At 46.3% G+C, this 19493-nt stretch overlaps 1 protein-coding gene across 2 annotated transcripts in view; it reads left to right on the forward strand.

The window, feature by feature from the left end:
* Positions 1-17751, forward strand: part of CAPN6 (calpain 6) — a 47926-nt gene extending 30175 nt beyond the window's left edge. The window contains exons 6-13 of one of the 2 annotated variants that reach the window (XM_068205212.1): positions 2723-2916; positions 4540-4617; positions 5809-6004; positions 10095-10217; positions 12151-12353; positions 13010-13131; positions 16511-16647; positions 17518-17741. In XM_068205212.1, the coding sequence (XP_068061313.1) occupies positions 2723-2916; positions 4540-4617; positions 5809-6004; positions 10095-10217; positions 12151-12353; positions 13010-13131; positions 16511-16647; positions 17518-17700 (1236 nt within the window). In that variant the 3' untranslated portion in view covers positions 17701-17741. Of the gene's footprint in view, positions 1-2722; positions 2917-4539; positions 4618-5808; positions 6005-10094; positions 10218-12150; positions 12354-13009; positions 13132-16510; positions 16648-17517 lie in introns of both variants that reach the window. The other variant, XM_068205211.1, reaches the window with a different exon arrangement.
* Positions 17752-19493: the final 1742 nt, after the last annotated feature.

The following is a 19493-nucleotide window of genomic DNA, read 5'->3' on the forward strand; positions in this document are numbered from 1 at the left end:
CTGGCCACAGGAGGCAAACACTGACAGCTGGACTGAGCTCCCCTTCGGTGCAAGGCTGCAGTGTCAGGCCCTGGCTGGACGGTGCTGAAATCCTCACCTTGTCCACAGCTGTTACCACATCTGAAGGGCTAACAAACTGCAGTGGCACCCGAATATTTCCTAAAAAATTGCTTTTAAATGCTTTTTAAAATCATTTATCGTGAACCATTAATCCAGCAGCCCACAGAAAAGGGGTCATTTTCTAGGAGCTGCAGGGTTGGCATCTAAGTGCACTTCAGCATCTTCCTCTCATGGCCCCTGCTTCAATTTAAGGCCTTAGCTAAGGCTGATCTTAGTTAAATCACTTAGATATTTTGCTTTAATTTCCCAACCTGTGAATGAAGATGATTCATTCAGAAATTCTTGTGAGTATGAAGAGAGTTGTGGAATTGTCATGAACAGCAGAGAATCAGCTGGTTTTGGAGGTTCCTAGGATGTTACCAGGGACTGGCACCAAAGAGGAACACCTGGTACCTTCTGGGACACAAACTTTAACCTGAGATACAACAGGGACTGTCCCTTCCAGCAACGTCAGCAAACAGCTCAGAAACAAAAGCTTCAAGGTCTTTGGGCTTTGTTTTGCCTTTTTTTTCTTAAGGCCTGAATTTTTATTTGCAAGAATTCCATCTGATTTGCTCAGAGCAGGCTGGCAGAGCAGACTGCCTGGTGTGAATTGGTACTGCAGACATTGCTTCCAGAATGATAGGTTGCTCCCAAATTCTAGAGCAGTCCTGTTTCTTAACAAGAATTTGGTGAGGTGATTGACTCAGTACAGGGAGGTGTATTTTTAAAAGCAATTAATTAGGAAGTTGTAATGCTTTCAGTGATTCCTGGCATGATGTTTCTGCCTTCCAAATTAAACACAAATGCTTCTAAACATTGATTACAGAGAGGCCATTCCTAAGTTTGCCTTCATTTGTCACTTTTTGATGTAATATACACGCAGTGGAGCTTGCTAGGTGTGGAATATTTAATACTCAAGTGGCTTCATTGCTGCCTTACAAACATGTCACCATTTGCCTTGGATTACAGAATGGCCCTGAGCATCACCATTTGGAAATCTGAACCGACAGGAGATGCTTCAATATCTCATTTGAATAAAGAAATAAATAAGTATCTTCAGAATGAGGTGGGAAAGGCCAGCAGTGAGCAAAGCCTGGGGGGATGATAAAGGCAGCAGGAGAAGTTACAGACTCCCGTGCTGTCAAGGACTCCTTGTTTGCTTTTAGTTGTGAAAAATGCCAGTGAAAGTTTACCCTGGAAGGAGCCCAGGGCCGCGGGGATGTCAGCCAGGCTGGGGGAACACTCGGGCTGAGTCTCTGGGAGCTGTTGTTGGCGAGAGGCACAGAGGGCTTGGTGACACTCTCACAGTTGCCAGCCCATCTGTCAGTTCCAATTTGATAGGAATTTCTCCTTCCCCCTTTTTTTTTTTTTAATGTGATTTCTTACCTTTGGGGACTGAGCACTGTTGTATCAGTGCAACATTTGCCTTAGGACAAGGACCTTGTCTGTTTAGACCAGTTAAATTTTGAAATGGGTAAAAATGTCTCAGGAAATACTCTGTACATTTCATACCTCTGGAAAGTCCTTTATTTTATTTAACTATTCTTATATTTGTACTAATATATTAATGTGTAATGATTAAAATACATTTATATTTAAATAATTGCATTAGTAACACCAAGAGGCCATACCTCTTTGTCTCTCCACTGCAGCCAAGGCTTGATTGAGCATTAATTAGGTAATTACAAGGTTACACACAGGGATCTGCACTGAGTCAAATCTTCCTTCCTTGATGTCCAAGGGAATGTGATTCCAGGCCCTGTGGGTGATAGGTGAGAGAGACTCAAGGTTGGCTTGGCTGGATTCAGGGAGGGTGTGAAGAATCTGGATCCAGGACCATCAAAACAACTCCAACATTTTTGTATGGTGCTGCTTTTCTGGGTTTAGATGCATTAAATGAAATTGTGCTCTTTTTCAGAACTTGACTACTTTTCTGTATTCTTAGATCAGCATCTGATCAGGCCTAGGTCATCAAACAGGACAGTTTAGGTACAGCATGATCACTGCTGGAAACTGGGACTCTTATGTGGAGTTTATGATGAGCAAACCTAAAGCACCCTACAGACCTTGCTTTTGCCACATAAGAGAGCCCTGCCAGGAGTGAGTGAGGTACAGGACACAAATGGCTTGGAAGTTTTTTTTACTTGTGCCTGTGCTCTCCCATTTTTACCCACTGCCAGTAGTTCTTCCTGGGTATCATATTTTTTCTAACACAAGAACAACCATTGGATCACCAGCTAAATTCATGAGTGCCCAGGTGAGGACACCAGTCTGGGCACAGCCATCAGTGTCCAGAAGAGCCATTTGGTAGAGATGCCAAGATTTTGGAAGGGCTGATTTTCCATCAGCCCTGTCTCTAACTCTGAGGCCCGGAGGAGACAGACTGGCTGCAGCAGGCAGGGTTCCCCTGAGCCCTGGGATTGTCTGGCACTGGAATTGTCTGGCACTACCAACACCACACTAGTGAGCCCCTAATTCTGACTGCCAGTGCTGTTCTTATTATGCATAGTAAAATCACTCAGGAAGAGAATGAAAAACAGATTTTTTCTTGCACTTGGAGCTGTCAGGTTCCTCAGAGACGTGTGTTCTTTTTGTTTAATTGTCATTCTTCATGCCCAAGGAGTCCCCTGGCCGGCCCAGTGAAGCAGAGACAGGCATGGGGCTGATCGTGGGCCATGCCTACTCCGTGACTGCCATCAGGAAGCTGCGCCTTGGGGAGAGCCTCGTGTTCTCCTTCAAGGCAGAAAAGCTGTTCATGATCAGGCTGAGGAATCCCTGGGGCAAAAAAGAATGGCACGGAGCTTGGAGCGACAGGTAAGAGCTGCAAACCCTGTGTCAAAGGGGTGAAGCTGTGCTGGGGCACTGGCATGTGTGGGTAAACACTGGTGGGACACACCCACACTCAGAGATGGCTGGACCTCTGTGCATCTCTGCCCATTTTCCTCTGAGAAAATGAGCATGTCCTGGAGGAGTCTGTGGCTCCCTGGACTTTATTTACTGTTGACATCATTCTTCTGGCCCACTGGAACATGGGAAGAAAAATAGCTCATGAGTCAAGAACATGAGTCTCGTTCCCAGCTTCACCACCGAGTCTGTCTGTGACTCAGTTTCTCTTCTGTCATTTCCAGCTGCTGGGGATGGTAAAAGTCTTGTAGATAATTTAAGTGACTGGTGAAAAATGCTGTAAAAGTGCCATATTTGTGATGTCTTTCTAATTAACTTTCTAATGAATTTTCTTCTGGGCCATGGGTTTAGCAGGTACCTCCACAGCAAGAGAAATGATTTGTGGAGGGGATGTCTCCCATCATGGGTGATTTATACATGAAAAATGTGTGACAGTTCAGCACTGGGCTCGCCAGCTAGCATTTAGTATTTAGCAATGCAGTGTCCTTATCGTCAGCATATTAATTTCTTATAATCCATGCTTTAGCTAGCAAAAGTCTACTACTTTCAGAGAGATTGGTCTGGGTGAAGTGCAGAGAATGCACAAAAGAGCTGCTGAGTCTTGTTCAGCTGAAGCCCCGAGGGTCCTCCAGTAGCCTGGGTCTGCCACAGCTGCCACTCATGCCAGCACTGAGGACTCTGACGCTGGCCCATGGCTTTTGGTCTAGCAGAATTAAATTGACAATTTCCAACTAGGTTAAGAAAATGTCTGTTAGGGTGAGCAGCCTCCCTTCCCTCCTTCCAGCCACCTTCAGCTTTAGCCTCCAGGTGCTTTTGGAGGGGCAGCGAGGAGCTGTGGCTCTGTTTGTCTGGTGTGACCCAGCAGGAACAGGGTCTGGTTTGGGTTTCTGCAGGAAGCTGCTGGAATTTAGGGTCTGTGCTGCCCTGCAGCAGCAGGTGCATGCAGGGGCTGTGTGCCTGAAGAGTCTGGGCACTGGAGTATTCCTCTGCAAACTGGACACTGTGCTCAGGCTCCAGCAGTTTCTTCTCAAAGGCCCCCCCAGGGAAATCTCAGACCTCAGGCCTGTTTTATTAAGGTGATTAAAAGACAAAGAGAATACTCTGGTCTAAGTGAAGCATTCAATAATCTCCAGAGGAGGAAAACCAGGTTTCATTTGAGGGGCCTTCAGGGAATGGAGTCAATCTCCTGTGACCTTGGAAACCAGCTGTTTAAGTGTTTAAGAGTCCTAATGGAGGGTGTGACAAAGGAAATCAATAAAGTTCTGCTCTAGCTGAGCCTATTTCCTATTAATCTCTTTCTTTTTTAGCAGCTTTCAAATCAATTAACGTTTTAAAGCTCCTCCTGAAAGCCTCACACTTTCATCAATATCATCTGCCCTTTCAGTACTCTGGCATTCTTTTTAAAACCATGGACCAGGAGAGATTTTTACTTCAATTTTTTTTCCAGGCGACAGTTTTTATTTTAAGTTATTAATCATCTTTGTTGTCCTGAATTTTTTTCTCCTTTTTTTTTTTTTAATTATTTCCTTTTAGTTCTGAAGAGTGGAAGAAAGTCAGTGATTCTGAGCGCAAGAATTTGGGGCTCACTGTTGAGAACGATGGAGAGTTCTGGTGAGTGGGAGGGATGTGCAGGATTTAGAGACACTGGCTGCTCTGAGTAACTGTCATTAATCTGCCATTTAACAGCTTCAAAACCAGATGGATAAAGTTATCCCAAGGCCTGTTTCTTACAAACTCCCAAGGGATGACAGGGAAGAATAATAAAAATGGATTTAAAACTAGTAGAAGAAAATTAGTAGCTCTCAGAATCTATTGTCTATATTTAGGATAATTTCTCAGAAACCAGGAGAGCACGTGCTGGTTTACCTGACAATGCCCAGTGTTGAACACTGTTTAGACCAGTTAAATTTTGAAATGGGTAAAAATGTCTGAGGAAGTCCCATGTGCATTTCACACCCTGTTTGCTGAGTACTGTGCCTGTCTGTAGGTCAGCCATAGCTAAGGCATCTAAAAGTAGAGTTGCATCCAGTGAATTTTGATATTTGTTGGTGTTTTTCAGCATGGGAATGAGAAGTGTTCATTCTCCATACAATGTCTAGAGCTCTATTAATTTTGACCTTGCTTAAAGCTTAGATTCTTAGCCCAGCAGGTCCTTCAGGAGATGATCAATATTGCATCCAGTGAGCTGGCAGGGCTCAGTGTGAAAATAATTCTGTTGGCTTTGTCAGGACTGGCAGCTGCAGGGTTTGGCTTATTGTTACCATGAATAAGCCAGGCCATGATGGTAATTCAAAGAGCCAGGCTGTTTTTCTGTTGCTCTGCAGTCCAGCCCAATCCTTTAGCAGGCACAGGTGAGATGGGGTTAAATAAAAGCTCTGTCTGGAGTGCAGAGGTTTGAGTCGTGCTCAGGGACAGATGTGACAATAAGGGCTGTAATAATGAGGAGTGGATCCTGCTTTAATTGCAGGTGATCTCTTTGGCCTTTGTAAAATGTGTTATCAAATCCAGCCTGGGAGCTTCAACCAGTCCTTTAGGCTTAGGAGATGCAACAGGACAGATCCTGATCTGACCAAACACACTGAGTGATGCTGCTCTGAATTAAGCTCTAAAACCCTGTGATTGTGGCTTCACAAGTATTTCCACATGGAAAGCTTTCCAGTGAATCAGTTTGTCCCCTGGACAGCTGAGCAATGCTTCCTCTTCAAATTACTGGAAGATTTTGTGTTTTGTTTTGGCTCTTTGTGTGAATATCACTGTTTATTTTTAAACAAACCATTACTTCCCTGGTGTTCTGTGGAGCAGGATGACGTTTGAGGACTGGTGTAAGAATTTCACAGACGTGGACATCTGCAGGACTGTGAACACCTCCTGCTTCAGCCTCCACAAGACCTGGGAGAAGGAAATGATGTATGGGGCTTGGGCAAAGCATCCAGAGCCCCTGCTGAACCGATCTGGGGGCTGCTTTGATAACAGAGAGACCTTCCTGCAGAACCCCCAGGTGGGAACCCCTGTGTTTTGTGAGGTATTTGATAACAGAGACCTTCCTGCAGAACCCCCAGGTGGGAACCCCTGTGTTTCGTGAGGTATTTGATAACAGAGACCTTCCTGCAGAACCCCCAGGTGGGAACCCCTGTGTTTCGTGAGGTATTTGATAACAGAGACCTTCCTGCAGAGCCCCCAGGTGGGAAGTTTTGTGAGGTATGGAAGTGTACCCACTTTAGCTGGGGCTCCTGAAGTATCCACCCTGTTTAGGAGTTGGCAGTGACTACTAGACAAAAATCTCATTGCCCTTGGAGTGTGCTGTGTACTGCATGTTTCATGATTTTGGTGCAATTTCTCAGGAGGGTATGGCTATTTATTTAGGACTGATCATGCCTGGGGCTGGTGAGTCACGCACACAACAGAATTACTGACGTCCTGCCTGGACTTCTTTCATTCTCCCAGTCATAGAAAGGCAGCAAGTCTGATTTTCTAATGACAGAACTCACTTAACCCCCTAAACAGCTCGGGGATTTGATCCACTGTATTAAGTGAATATCCCTTGGCATTAATGTAAGATTCTAGAAGTACCTGATCTCTTCCCCAAGCTCACCCTCTCATCAGCATTACAGAATTTCCCTTGTCTCTTCCTACCTGGTCATTTCAAGCTATTCAGTTTATCTGTTCATCCATCCCTACTCCCTTTCCCACCCTCCTGCCCTTCTCTCTCCAAATTCAGACACAAATCCAGACCTGTGGGGTCTGGGCACTTACTCTGTGAGTTACTACTTTGGGAATTGATCTTTCTGTCCAGATTAATTAAAGATATTTTTGGATCTGCTGCTCTGCACTTGCAAGGGAGGTTTCTGCCTGCAGCCTGTGTTTGCAGAGCAGGATGGAGCACTGGAGCAGTGCAGCCTCTGCTGCTCACATCAGATCTCAGATTCCCAGCTCATCCTTCACTGCTCTGCCTTCTGTCAGTGCCTCATTTCCAGGGGGTGGTGTAATTCAGGTATTGCCCTGTGAGATTCTGGATGTGTTCCCAGAGCTTGTCTGGTCTCATTTGTAAGTGTTTAGCTGTCACAGAGAACAAAATGCACACGTTCCAGCTGAGTGCAATGCCTGATGCCGTGGAAGGCCTCTGTATTCCAGTGTTATCTCTGGGCCAGTTGATTAAAAGGCTCTTGGAGTTTTAATCCAACACATTTGTGTTATTTTAGGGCCATTACAGGCTACTGTGGCACACCCCACCATAATATAGAGATAATCTCTCTGCTCTCCTGGCACTGAGGCCTCCTGTGAGGTTTGTCTGTGCAGAGAGGGATTGTGACACTTCCAGTTCCTTTGGTAAGGCAGTTTCAGCCAAGTATTTGTGTATTCTCCAGTCACCTGCTGACTTCTAGATCACTGAGACAGCCGAAGTGCCATCAGAAGCAGGCCACAGGTGCAGAGCTGTCACCAGACCAGGAGAACTTTCCTGGTTCCACTTGTTGCCCTTCCACCCCTCCGTGGCCCTGGAGCACCCTGGGCTGCCTGAGGAGGTAACCTGTGTATGGTTCAAGAGGGACAGGAATTAAAATGTGCCTTACTGGGTGGTGCTGCATCTTTGTATCTCACTTTTTAGGTTCCCCTACAACCCCTGGGACTCTCCCAGGGCCCTGTGCTTTCTCTGCTGCAGTAAGTGATATAAAACACGAATCAGCGCTTGGGAGGGGGCCTTGTTCAGCAGAGCTCCAAGACAGAGGGATGTGGATGGTTCTGTAGCCAAGGCAATCTCAGTATCTACCTCAGAGCAAAGCTCAATAATTTGTTTTTTAGCAGCAGTTGAAGGAAAAGGGAGGAGGGAATGGAGCCAATGATGATATTCCTCTCCAAGCTGCCAGGGAATTTCTGCTTAAATCAGAACACGTAGTGCACGTGGTACCCAGCTGTGCACTGCTGCAGGTTTATGTTTCTATTAATTTTCTTCACATTGAAATGTCTTTGAGGATGGGAGCATCTGTCCAAACTTGGGGTAAATAATGTCCTCCTCCCTCCTCTGGTCCTGACAACTCAGGTTTGCCCTCTGCATGCACTGTGCAAAATTTAAAGGACTCTCTAATGATGAACATTATTAAATGTTCATTTCATTTATTAATGAAATTAATTAAGTTCCACGTCATATAAAGAAACACCTGTCTGACCTTCTTTTGTTCATACTTATGAACTGCTCTGGTAGTGATTTTTAGTGATGTAACTGTTCAAGTCAGATTTAGTAAGATGGGAACTGCTGCTTAAACTTCAGATAAATTCCTTTGATTTGTCTTAAACCCAAGTTGACTCAAGTTTACCATAACCAGTCTGGATAAAATATTTGTATGTTAGAGGTGCAGGAGTCTGTCTTGGCTGTTTTTAACTGGGTATTCAGGAAAACTGAGAGCTCCAAAATTAGCATTCCTGTCATTCTCACATTAAATAGGAACTGTAGATGCAGAACAAAGTGCCTTTTAAATAAGATTTATTTCAAAGATTCCTTCATTTACAGGCCCTATATAAAGATGTTTGAAATTTACAGGCACTGTTTAGTTAAAAGGAGAATCAAAAATTATCTAAGACCCCGTGTGGAGTCTGTTGGTTTGTTTTTCTAATTGCATTCTTGATTTACAGCTAAATAAATCTTAATCTTTTGTCTTTTGCTTTCAAATGAGGTATCCTCCTGCTGACTCGTTATTTTGTAGCTTTGTCCCAAGCTGTCTTTTATGTGAGTTCATAGAGTCAGAGAATCATGGAATGGTTTGGGTGGGCAGGGACCTTAAAGCCCATCCCAATCCATCCCATCCCATCCCATCCCATCCCATCCCATCCCATCCCATCCCATCCCATCCCATCCCATCCCATCCCACCCCTGCCATGGCAGGGACACCTTCTGCTATCCCAGGCTGCTCCAAGCCCTGTCCAACCTGGCCTTGGGCACTTCAGGGATCCAGGGGCAGCCCCAGCTTCTCTGGCACCCTGTGCCAGGGCCTGCCCACCTTCACAAGGGAGAATTTTTTCCTAACATCCAGTCTAAACCTACCTTGCTTCACCTTAAGGTCATTCCCTATGTCCTATCACTAAGATTACTGTTTTCATCAATACCTTTTATTTACCTGATACTTTTGATTTTAAGATCCTTTTTATTAGCATTCATTTTCCAGCTGTGAATTGCTGGGAACATCTGTTCCATGGAGAATTCTCTTTCCTCCCCCAAATGTATTCCCATTTGCCTCCTTTGTATGCACATATGTCTAGGTTTGGAAAGCCAAGTGTCTGCTAAGGAAGGCAGGACCTCCCCTGAAATGGAAAATGTAAAGCCCTTCCTCTGAGTTATTATAATTTTGAAATTAAAGGGGGCTCTCAGGCAAAGATATGGGAGCAGGAATAACAGTTCTTTATTAGGGAATAAAATAAAATAAAATAAAATATAGAAATGCAGTAATACAAAACAGCATTGCCAGAGTCAGAGCAGGCCCTGGCACTCTGTGGGTCAGGGTGGTGGCAGCAGTCCCATCCCATGGTGGATCAGCCCTCCTGCAGTGCCAGCTGTGCTTCTGCTGGAGCAGGGATCCTGCACAAGGGTGGAGTTTTCCTCTGAAGCTCCAGGGCTGGTGTGGATGGGCCGGGGCTTCCTCTGGGAATGCAGAGGGGAAGAAAGCTGCTCCTCTGGGAATGCAGTGGGGAAGAAAGCTGCTCCTCTGGGAATGCAGTGGGCAAAGGCTGCTGTGGTGTGCCAAAAGTCAGATTGTATCCAGGTAGGAATGCTTGGCTCCTCCCCCTGGGCAGAGCATCTCCCCATGGATGATGGAATTTTCTCAGCCATGCAGGGACACTCACTGGCCCATGAACAGGAGATAATTAATAATTAATGGCCCATGAACAGAAGAGATGTCCTGGAGGGAGGATTGGTTTTGGGAGAGATAAAGAAAACTGCCCAAGGAACAGCAGAGAACTGCCCCAGCTCTGACAGATGGGGATAGAACACACACCCCCATTTCCAACCTAAGACAACATATTTCCTTGGTGATGGCTTTACCTACCCTCAGCCTCCTGAGGTAATTCCAACAGCTCTTCTCTCCCCTCTCTCCTCCCAGTACCTCTTTGATGTTAAGAAGGCCCAGGACAAAGTGTTGGTGTCATTACAGCAGGAGGATCGCCGCAAGTACAGGAAAGAAGGGAGAGGAGACAACATCACAATTGGCTTTGAAATCCTCAAGGTAGGCAGCAGTTGTGCTCCTGGTGCAGGTTGGTTCAGTTTGCTCAGTCCTGCTTCACCCTGACAGTGAGATCTTTGGCAGATAGAGATCTATCTCTAGATAGATAAATCTAGATAATCAGTTTATCTGTTCATCATTCCTACTCCCTTTCCCACCTTCCTGCCCTTCTCTCCCCCAGCACTTGCAAATTCAGGCATAGACTTCTGTTACTGTCTGTGGGGTCTGGGCACTTACTCTGAGTTAATACTTTGAAACTGGATCTTTCAGATAATATGCCGGGATTATCCTGGGTGCTGGCTCCGTGCTCAGACTTTGTGTGGGCACTGCACTCAGGCTGTGGGAACTCCACTGAATTTAGTTCAGCTCAAACACTGTTTTAATTAATTTAATTTATTTGAAATAAATAATTTTAAGTGCTTTTCCTATCCCCAAACTTTCTAGAGAAAGGCAAAATTATACTAATACTTAAAACATGGAGGGTTTTTTCTCCTTCTTCTGCCTCCATTTCACCAGCAAATACAACCAGGAGAATGAGGTTAAAAAGTCTGCAGTTTTTCTGTTGCCACTTAGAAAAAAAGTGTTGTCAAAAGCTGGACTGGTAAGCAGGAAATGAATATATGGGAAAAGGAACCACAGGGATCCCAAAAGGTAATTTAATTGCACTCTCAAGGCAAACTGAGTAAAATGAAAACACTCAAACTCAGAGGAGGAGGGAAGCAAAGAAACAACATTTTTTCTGCTCTTTCACTGAAGATTGGGGTAATCCTGTCATCCTTTGATACAGCTCCTGGGACTACATTAAATCTATGGCCCTACCCTAAAAAAAAGTCAATTTTTAACAGTTGGTTAGATCTGCTGACGTCTGCATCACACCTACTCATTTGCCAATCACCTGTTAACCACATATATTGAAAACTGTTGTTGCAGAAAGCAGAATAATTTCCCTTGTTCATGCCTGTAATTTGGAAAGGCTTGAAAAAGAAAATCACACCTTCCTAAAAGCTTCAGTGCTCTATTTTTATTTCTGACCAATAATTTTTCTATTTTAGATATATTATAACACACCAAGCTCATTAGCATGACTAAAGGCCTTGGGAAGAGAGCTGCCAGAAAAGAATGAAGGGCTGCCTTTGCCCCAAGAGCTGCTTGAGAGAGAGGTTCAGATTGAAACTGTGCTCTGGCAATACCAGTCCCCTGGAGAGGATGTTAAAGAGTTAAGCACAACTTCAGGGCTTAGAACAAAACATGCATGGTTATTCTGTGGCTTTTGTGTTCAGGAAAGGGCAAGGAAAATCCAGCTGTGTGCATCTGGATTGGGAGCCTGCTGTGAAAGGCGAGAGAAGGGAGGCAGAGGGATCTTGTCGTAGTTGAGATGGTCACAATGAAAAGCAACACACTCCGTTTTCAGCAGGCTTCAAACTGTTTTTATGATAGCAGGCATGCCTTTTATACATTCTTACAAAACTCATCAGTTTACTCATTGGTCATGAGAGACAAACAAAGTGCTTATTGGAATTGACATTTGCAGGTTTCTCTTCTTTCTTTCTTGGTTTCTATGTCAACGACCTTGGTAGAAAATTCTTTCAGGGATAAACATGAATCCTCTTATTAAGCTTCTCTCTGGCTCACAGAAGTCACTGTGAAACCTCTTTCACAGGATCTCAGCCTTGTCTGAGCAGGTGCAGTCCTTGGAGTGTGTGTCCATCTCTGGAAGTGTTCCAAGCTCTGCAGTAGCATCACATCATCTCTTTCAGTGGGTTCCTGTCTTTGCCAGCCCCAAACTTTTACCTGCCACAGCTTAAGTGGATGAGAAAACACTTGCCAAACGATTTGCCTTTATTGCATATTGTGTGAAAAACTGTGTGGAGCTCAGGGAGACCCCTGCCCGTTTGCCCTGCTGTCCCTGCTGGCAATAACCCCTCTCCTGCTGCAGGTGGAGGACAACAGAAGGTACAGGCTGCACAAGCTCACGGTGCAGGAGAGAGTGGCCACGTCTCCCTACTCCAACACACGCAGCGTGTTCCTGAGGAGGACCCTCCAGAAAGGCCGCTACGTCCTCGTCCCAACCACCTACATCCCAGGGGTCCCCACAAAATTTATCCTCAGGCTCTACACAGATGTGCCCTCAAAACTCAGGTGAGTGCCACTCACAGCTGCAGGAGATCCTCCTTAGCCCACAGGCTGCAGCTCCGTGGAAGGGGTTGCCAAGTTGTCCTCCAACTCACTGGCTCATGTGGCTCCAGAACTGGGCCCTGGAGACATCAGGAGCACCTCTGAGAATCTCCAGGTTTGTGCATGGTCAGGAAATGTTTAGTTAGGGACATCTTGGATGATTCATTTTGAGACTTCTGGCTTTTTTAGTTCAGTTCTTGTAGTGGTCTCCAGTTCTAGGTCAGGACACTGAGCACTGGTGCTTGTGGCTTGTGGCTACAGCTGGCACTTGTTTCTGTGACCATCTCCTCTGAAAGCAGTGGTTGCTCCAAGAGTAGAACCAGTGCTTCATGAATCAGGCCCACTGCATTTATTTCTTAATTTGACAATATTTTCCACTATTTAAAATTGGGGGGTTTTTTTCACCACTTTTGCTTCCACACAAAAGATAACACAGATTTGTTTTACTTTGCTTTGCTCTATTTTTATCTCTTACATCTGTCATTTCTGCACCACAGAATTCAAAAACTGCAGAAGAGGAAAAAATACAAATCTCATTTTCTAAAAATGCCAGATTTCCACAACCATTGATTGTTTGCTTGACATTCTTTGCTTAGATCGCTTTTTCCATGATTTTTCAGGGAGCTGAAGGCAGATAGGCCTAAAATGACATGTTGGAGTCTTCTTTGTGGCTACCCACGCAGAGTCACCCAAATCAAAGTCCACTCTGCAGAGGGTTTGCAGAAACAAGACAGCTCAGGAGGTAAGTGGAAAGAGAGTCTGGAGGAGTGGAATTGGCTTTTCAGTCCTCTAAAGATGATTTGGGTTGATATGTAAGCAATCAGAAATTATCCAAATGGAGGATTTATGGGATTTGTTTTTGCATCTTGCTGTAAAACTTGCTCCAGTGGAGAGATCAGATGAATATGGGGATGCACAACAGCAAGTTATGGGCAGGTCCATAACTGGGCAGGATGGGCAGGAGTAGCCAGACCCTCCTGAGGAGATAATTGTGGAGATTAGTAAGGTTCTTCTCTCAGGGTTGTGTATTTTCTAAATGGAAAATATCCAGGAGGCAGCTGAATGGCACAGACTCATGTAGTATGTTACATTTACCTCATTAGAGCACTTCAGGGAGGACTTCATGGTTTTCAAACAATCATTTTCAGCTGGGCAGAGTAGAACAGGGGTTTAATGCTTTGTACATGACTGTGTGTCTGTCAGAGGAAGTGTCCTGAAGGACACCAAAATGGCTTTATAGCATCAGATGTTGAGTTAATTAGGAAACTTGACCAGTTGTCATTTGCTTTTTCATTTTCTACTCCTGCTCTCTCATAGTCTTCATTTTTCACAGCTCAATGCTGGTTATTATCAGAGCCCTGTTTCTGGCCAGAGGAAATTTATTTAATTTTTATTTTAAATGTTTATTGGAAAGCTCCTCCTTGGTGCTGTCTTTGATCCATTGCTCTGTCTGGATAAAATAATGGATGGTTTGCTGTTGTTAGGAATAGTGAATGAATGTAATGGCCCAGACAGTCCTGGATGCTCCTTGTGGAAGTACCTCTCTCCAAGTCAGTGTGCTCTAAAGTGGATCCAGCTGTCTGTGAGCCAAGCACAGTGGCAGGTCTGCAGGATGATGAGGAAACTCTGTGCTAGAGGATTTTCTGTCCCTCATTCCCAAGCCTGTGTTAAAAATGGCTCTCACTACTGTCTGTCAGGCCTTTTCCCTGAGTTTCTCTTTAAGAACAAATCACCTTTTGCACCTCTAAGTCTTCCTGCTGACATTCCATGTTGGATTTGCACACTGAATTGGTTTTCACCACTTAGAATATAAACTGAGTGTTGAGATCTGTGGTATGTGATGGCCCTGGAAGCAGAGAATCTTTAGTGGAAGCTGCCTTGGGATCAGCCTGAGAAAGCAGAAGGAAGAAGCAGAGATTCACCTGCAAGAGGCAAAACAACCTGCTGTGGTTGCCAGGGCAGTGCTTGTGTCTCAGCATTGTGCCTGTTGATTGTGCCATGCCCTTTTTCAGGGGCTGAGGCTGTCAGAGCTCTCCAGGTCCTGGGAAGAGCAGTAGAGAGGAGTGGGAATGCAGCTGGCAACATTCCCTCAGGAGTATTTCCCAGAAAGCCTTTTGCTTTGGTACAGTGCTGCAGGATGTGGGTGTTGGATCCTCGGAGCAGTTCTCAAAAACCCAAAAATTAAGCCTTAGACTACTGAATACAGATTTCTTTAAGCCTTAGAAATGCCATTGCTGTTCAGGTGTTTTTGGCTTTTACAGATTCCAACTTTTTCCTTTGCATTGTTCTTTTGTACAACTTCCCAAAGCAGCAGCATGGCCAGGACTGAGGTAGGAGAGCTGTTGTGGGGTTCAGGGCAGAGCTGGAGCCACCTCTGTGCCCCAGAGCTGAACCCAGCCCTCCTTCCACTGCCAGAGCTCCAGTTTCATTCCCAGCCCATGGCCAATACCAGGACATTGCTTTTCCACTCTAGCAGACCTTGGCGTTTTTTCTTTGTCCTGTAAATAAACCAGGCACAGAACTGGGCCATCCGTGGCTGAGAACATCTGATCCCCCATGTGCTCTCCCACTGCTTGCTTTTGTTGTGGAATTGGAGGCAGTTTTCCTAAAACAACTGACCCATCCAGCACTGCCATCATGGGGTCACAACATTTTTGAGCATCATGGGTACAGGAACATTTTGTGTCCCCCTTCTACCTCCCTCTGTGAGGTCTTGCTGAGAATGTTTCCTTCAAATATTTTCTTTCCTTTTCCCTTCACTTAGCCAGTCCCCTCATTAACTGCTCCCTCATCCATCCAGCAGATGTGCCTGTCACCTCTTTAGCTCTGTGCCCTTTCCCCACCCCTCCTTATGCTCTTTATCTCTTAATTACTGTTAATGATCTGGTGTTGCTCTGCTCTTTGCCCTCGGACAAAGTTGTTAACACCATTGGGGTGCCGGGCAAGACCCCGTTTTACCCAGATCCGGGTTCCAAATTGCTTTGCAAAGAGGGCAGCTTTTCCAGCCCTGGTGACACAGCCTGGTGCCACCCTCTGCCCCAGAGCTGGATTCACAGTTCAGTGACACGGAAGGCAATTGCCCAGCAGAAAAGCCAATATCCTGCTACCTGCCATGGAACTGTGAGGGGTTGTCAGGGAAACAGCTCTGGCCAGGTGTAACCACAGAGCAACATATGGAAAAATCTGTGTCTGCCTCGTACATGGAAGTGGCTGTGTCTGCCTTGGATGCAGCTCTTGTGTGGTTTGTTCGTGTGAGGTGTTGTACCTGATCTTGTAAATGAGTGATGTGTTTGAGGAAAAACATCTGGGTATGGTTTGTTAAAAAGCTAAAGTTGCCTAAAATTGTGCTGCTTTCTGGCTGTGGTGGTATTTTCAAGAAAATGGTGAAAAAAGTGTGTTAGAAACTCTCACGAGCCTGACTTACAGATACCCTGGCTTTATTTAAAATCTGTATCTAAGAAGTAGCAAGGTGAGGGGGAAAAAAAAGTATTCTGTCATTAACAACAGAAATGGACAGAGTTGTGTTGAAATACAAAACATGGTATTGCCTTTGTATAATTAAAAGTTAATTAGAAAATGGAGTGGCCCATTCTATTTGAATGTTTTTGGTGTTTCCAAAATGGTTCTTGCTCCTTATTGTAAAGGAAAGAGAATATCAACTTTAATAAGAAATAAAAATGCTCAGTATAAAAACAAAGCATTTCTAGAATGTTGAACAATTGCAGGGGGTCACATATGAGGGTTAGATTGGATAATAGGAAAAAAATTGTTGCCTGTGAGAGTGGGCAGGCCCTGGCACAGTGTGCCCAGAGCAGTTGTGGCTGCCCCTGGATCCCTGGCAGTGCCCAAGGCCAGGCTGGACAGAGCTTGGAGCAGCCTGGAACAGTGGAGGGTGTCCCTGCCCATGGCAGGGGGTGGGATGGGATGGGCTTTAAGGTCCCTGCCAGCTCAAACCATTCCATGATTCTGTGTTTTCACCTGGACAGGGAGCAATGGCTGTGACGTGCCCTGGTGCCCTGTGGTGCTGCCAGGCACAGGAGGGGATTGTCTCTGCTGGGTTTCTGGGCAGCTCTCAGCTGCCATTCTGTGTGCCCAGAGCTGTGCTGCTGACTGTGTTCCAGGCGCAGATCCCTACGTGCTCATCAAGTGTGAGAACCAAAGCCGGCGCTCCCCGGTGCAACACAACACCACCAGCCCTGTCTTCAACACCCAGGTGATCTTCTACAGGAAGGACATCGACAGTCCTGTCACCATCCAGGTGAGACAGCCACAGGGCAGCTGCTCAGGGCAGAGAGGGCAGCACAGCAGCAGCCCTGGCCTTCACTGGGCCAGCTGTTCCTTTGTGTGACTGATATCCAGGGGAGAAGAGTGAGAACCTCTGCTCCCCTTGCTGGGCTCTGCCTGGAGCTCTGCTGCTGCTTCTCTTCCACAAACACCAGCTGATGGCACTTTGGGATCACAAGGCGCATTTCATTCCAAGGCACATTTCATTCCAAGGCACATTTCATTCCAAGGCTTTGATGGAATTTACAGAATTCCTTTTGCCCCATGTGGTACCTGATGCAACAAAGAAAAGCCGAGTGTTGTCCGGAGTCAGTGTTTGAAACAAAACCAAAGCTAAGGCTGTTATTGAGAAGTTTTCTACCCCGAATTCTAGTCCTGTGGGAACTAGATCTCACTGTTTGTCTCAGCACTAGCTGGAGAAATAGAGCTTGGCATTGAGATGATGCAGTCGAGGAAAACTTCGTCTTCAGTCTAGTCTGTGGGCCAGGCTCTAAAACTCTAGCACTGAGGAGGTGCAGAGGTGGGCACAGGCAGGCAGAGCAGCAGACAGGCTACTGTAGGTAGGTTTTACTGCTGATGAGCTAAAAAAGGTCATTTTTATTCCTCTTCTAGGCAGGCTGTGACCTAGAAAGCAAAAAGCTGCATTTCTTTCCTTATTTGCATAGTCTATGTAAATGAGCGTGCAAATCCAGACTCTCCCTCATGCTCTCTAGACAATTAGCTAAATTTAGACGCACACCCCCTCCTCGCTGCTTTTCCAAGGGGTTATCGGGGATGACCCTTCCCGGCGGAGTGTGACAGCAGCGCTGCCTCAGCCGGGTCATTTGTGTCCTCTCGTCCTCAGGTCTGGAACAGCAACCTCCTGAGTGCCCAGTTCCTGGGGCAGGCGGTGCTGGCAGCGTCCCCCGGGGAGCCCCGCGAGCAGCAGAGGCTGCGGCTGCGGGGCAGAGGCGGCGGGGAAGCAGCCGAGGTGCCGGGTCACATCAGCGTCACGGTGCTGTGCAGCGATGACCTCGCCGAGCTCTGAGCGCCGCGGCCCCGCAGAGCCAGACGGAGCTGTCACCTCTCGGCAGCGCAGGGTGCGCATCAGCATAATCGCTTTAAAGGGGAAAAAAAGCCCTCCCACTCTCCGCGTTATCAGTGGCGTTGGGAGAGGGGGAAATGTGTATTCATACATATCTATGCTCGTCATACAGCTCATGAAGTAGGAGAGGGGCAAATGGGATGCTGGCAGGTAAGTTGGTGTGGATGAGAGCATCTTCCCAGCAGCATCGTTGAGGATGCAGGCAGGAACGGCTGCAGCTCCATCGGGCACCCACCAGCAGCCTGGGGACTGACAAATACAAAGAGGATTCATGGGGATTTTTTTTTCCATACCCTTCCCATAGAAAGATATAAATGTCTTGATGAATTTCACTCCAGATTAGGTGTTTCTGTTCCTTGGTGAAAATGTCACTACTCGAGGAGCTCAGTCATAGCTCGTGGCCTTAAGACCAGTCTTGCCAGGACAACATTAAAGCAGAGGGGCAGATCTTGCAGTGCCTGTTTGAACAACACAGCAAATAAGAGCTTTGTCCACCCAAAGGCTCTCAGATTGACTTTCTGATTGTTCTCTTCTCCACCTCGAGCTGGTGACTCTCAGTTTGGTATCTCTGTCCAAGGGCACCGCACAGTTCAGCTGTGGCTTTGCTCAGAGCACAGATTCAGTAATGGGAGCCTCCTTGCTTTGTTTAAGCCGCATAATGCTAAAAATGGGATAACAGCCCTCTTGTTTTGGTAGATGTAGCACCAGCCCGAAAGAGGAGAAAATGAGCTCATGAGAAGGGTGGGTTTGTAAAAGCAGGATGCTGTTCCCTGGCAGTTGTCAGGTCTCACTCTCAAAATTTTGCCGTCATTTATTGCTGGCACAGCTGATGTTTGATGGAGTTTCACTTGGGTACCAGGGAGGACGGGTGTTATTTCACATTTCCCTCACAGCAGGGGTCTGGTGCCAGCTCTTCCCTTCCCCTGCAGCCTCGGCAGGGTTCCCTCAGCAGCTGTCTGGGGTGGGCAGTGACCCTGGCAGTGCACGGGGCTCTGTGCCAGACACTCGGAAATGGATTTTACACAGCTGCAGATTCTGGGTGGGAAAGTGAAGCTGAAGGACCGTTCTGCCTTTTTTTACAGCCAGAAAATTTGGATTTCTATGTGCCTTGTAGCCACTTCAGCCACGCTGTGTGATTTTTACAATTTATGAAATGGCCCTTGACAGAGCTCATGTTTTCCCAAAAGGTTTTGAAATCTCCTCAGGCCTCCAAAAAGATCATTGCTGTGGTAGGAAAATGCTTTGTCCGACATGCCAGAGATGGTCTGTGGGGCTGTGAATGATGCTGCAGTGCCATCAGCTTGCACGTACCAAGGATCTAAATCCAGCTCTTTTCAGACAGTTTGGGCTCAGGCCGTTTGGCACAGCAGAGATCTTGTCAGAGGTGTGAACTACAGGCCCCACAGGCAAGTGACATTCTCTGTAGGCTCATGGCTTCAGGGCTGCTTACTCTCACAAATGTTTGTAAACTGAGATTTCTCTTTTTAAAAGCATAAACTGTCTCATGCAGACCAGAGCTGGGATGAGGGGAACTGCAAATGTCAGGGCTGCCCTAGTCCTGCACCGAGAGCTCTTTGCTTTGCTTTTCCTCACACTCTGGTCCAGGCTGTGGGAGCTGCTCCCTGCAGTGTTCCCATGGGACGGGGCCATTCCCAGGGCTTGGCTTGGCCAAGGGTCAGTGTTTATCCTGAAAAAAGCTCCACACCGAGATGGCACCAGAGGTTTGTGCCTCCCTG

This window comes from Anomalospiza imberbis, chromosome 14 (genome assembly GCF_031753505.1).
Source record: "Anomalospiza imberbis isolate Cuckoo-Finch-1a 21T00152 chromosome 14, ASM3175350v1, whole genome shotgun sequence".
Taxonomy (NCBI): Eukaryota; Metazoa; Chordata; class Aves; order Passeriformes; family Viduidae; genus Anomalospiza; species Anomalospiza imberbis.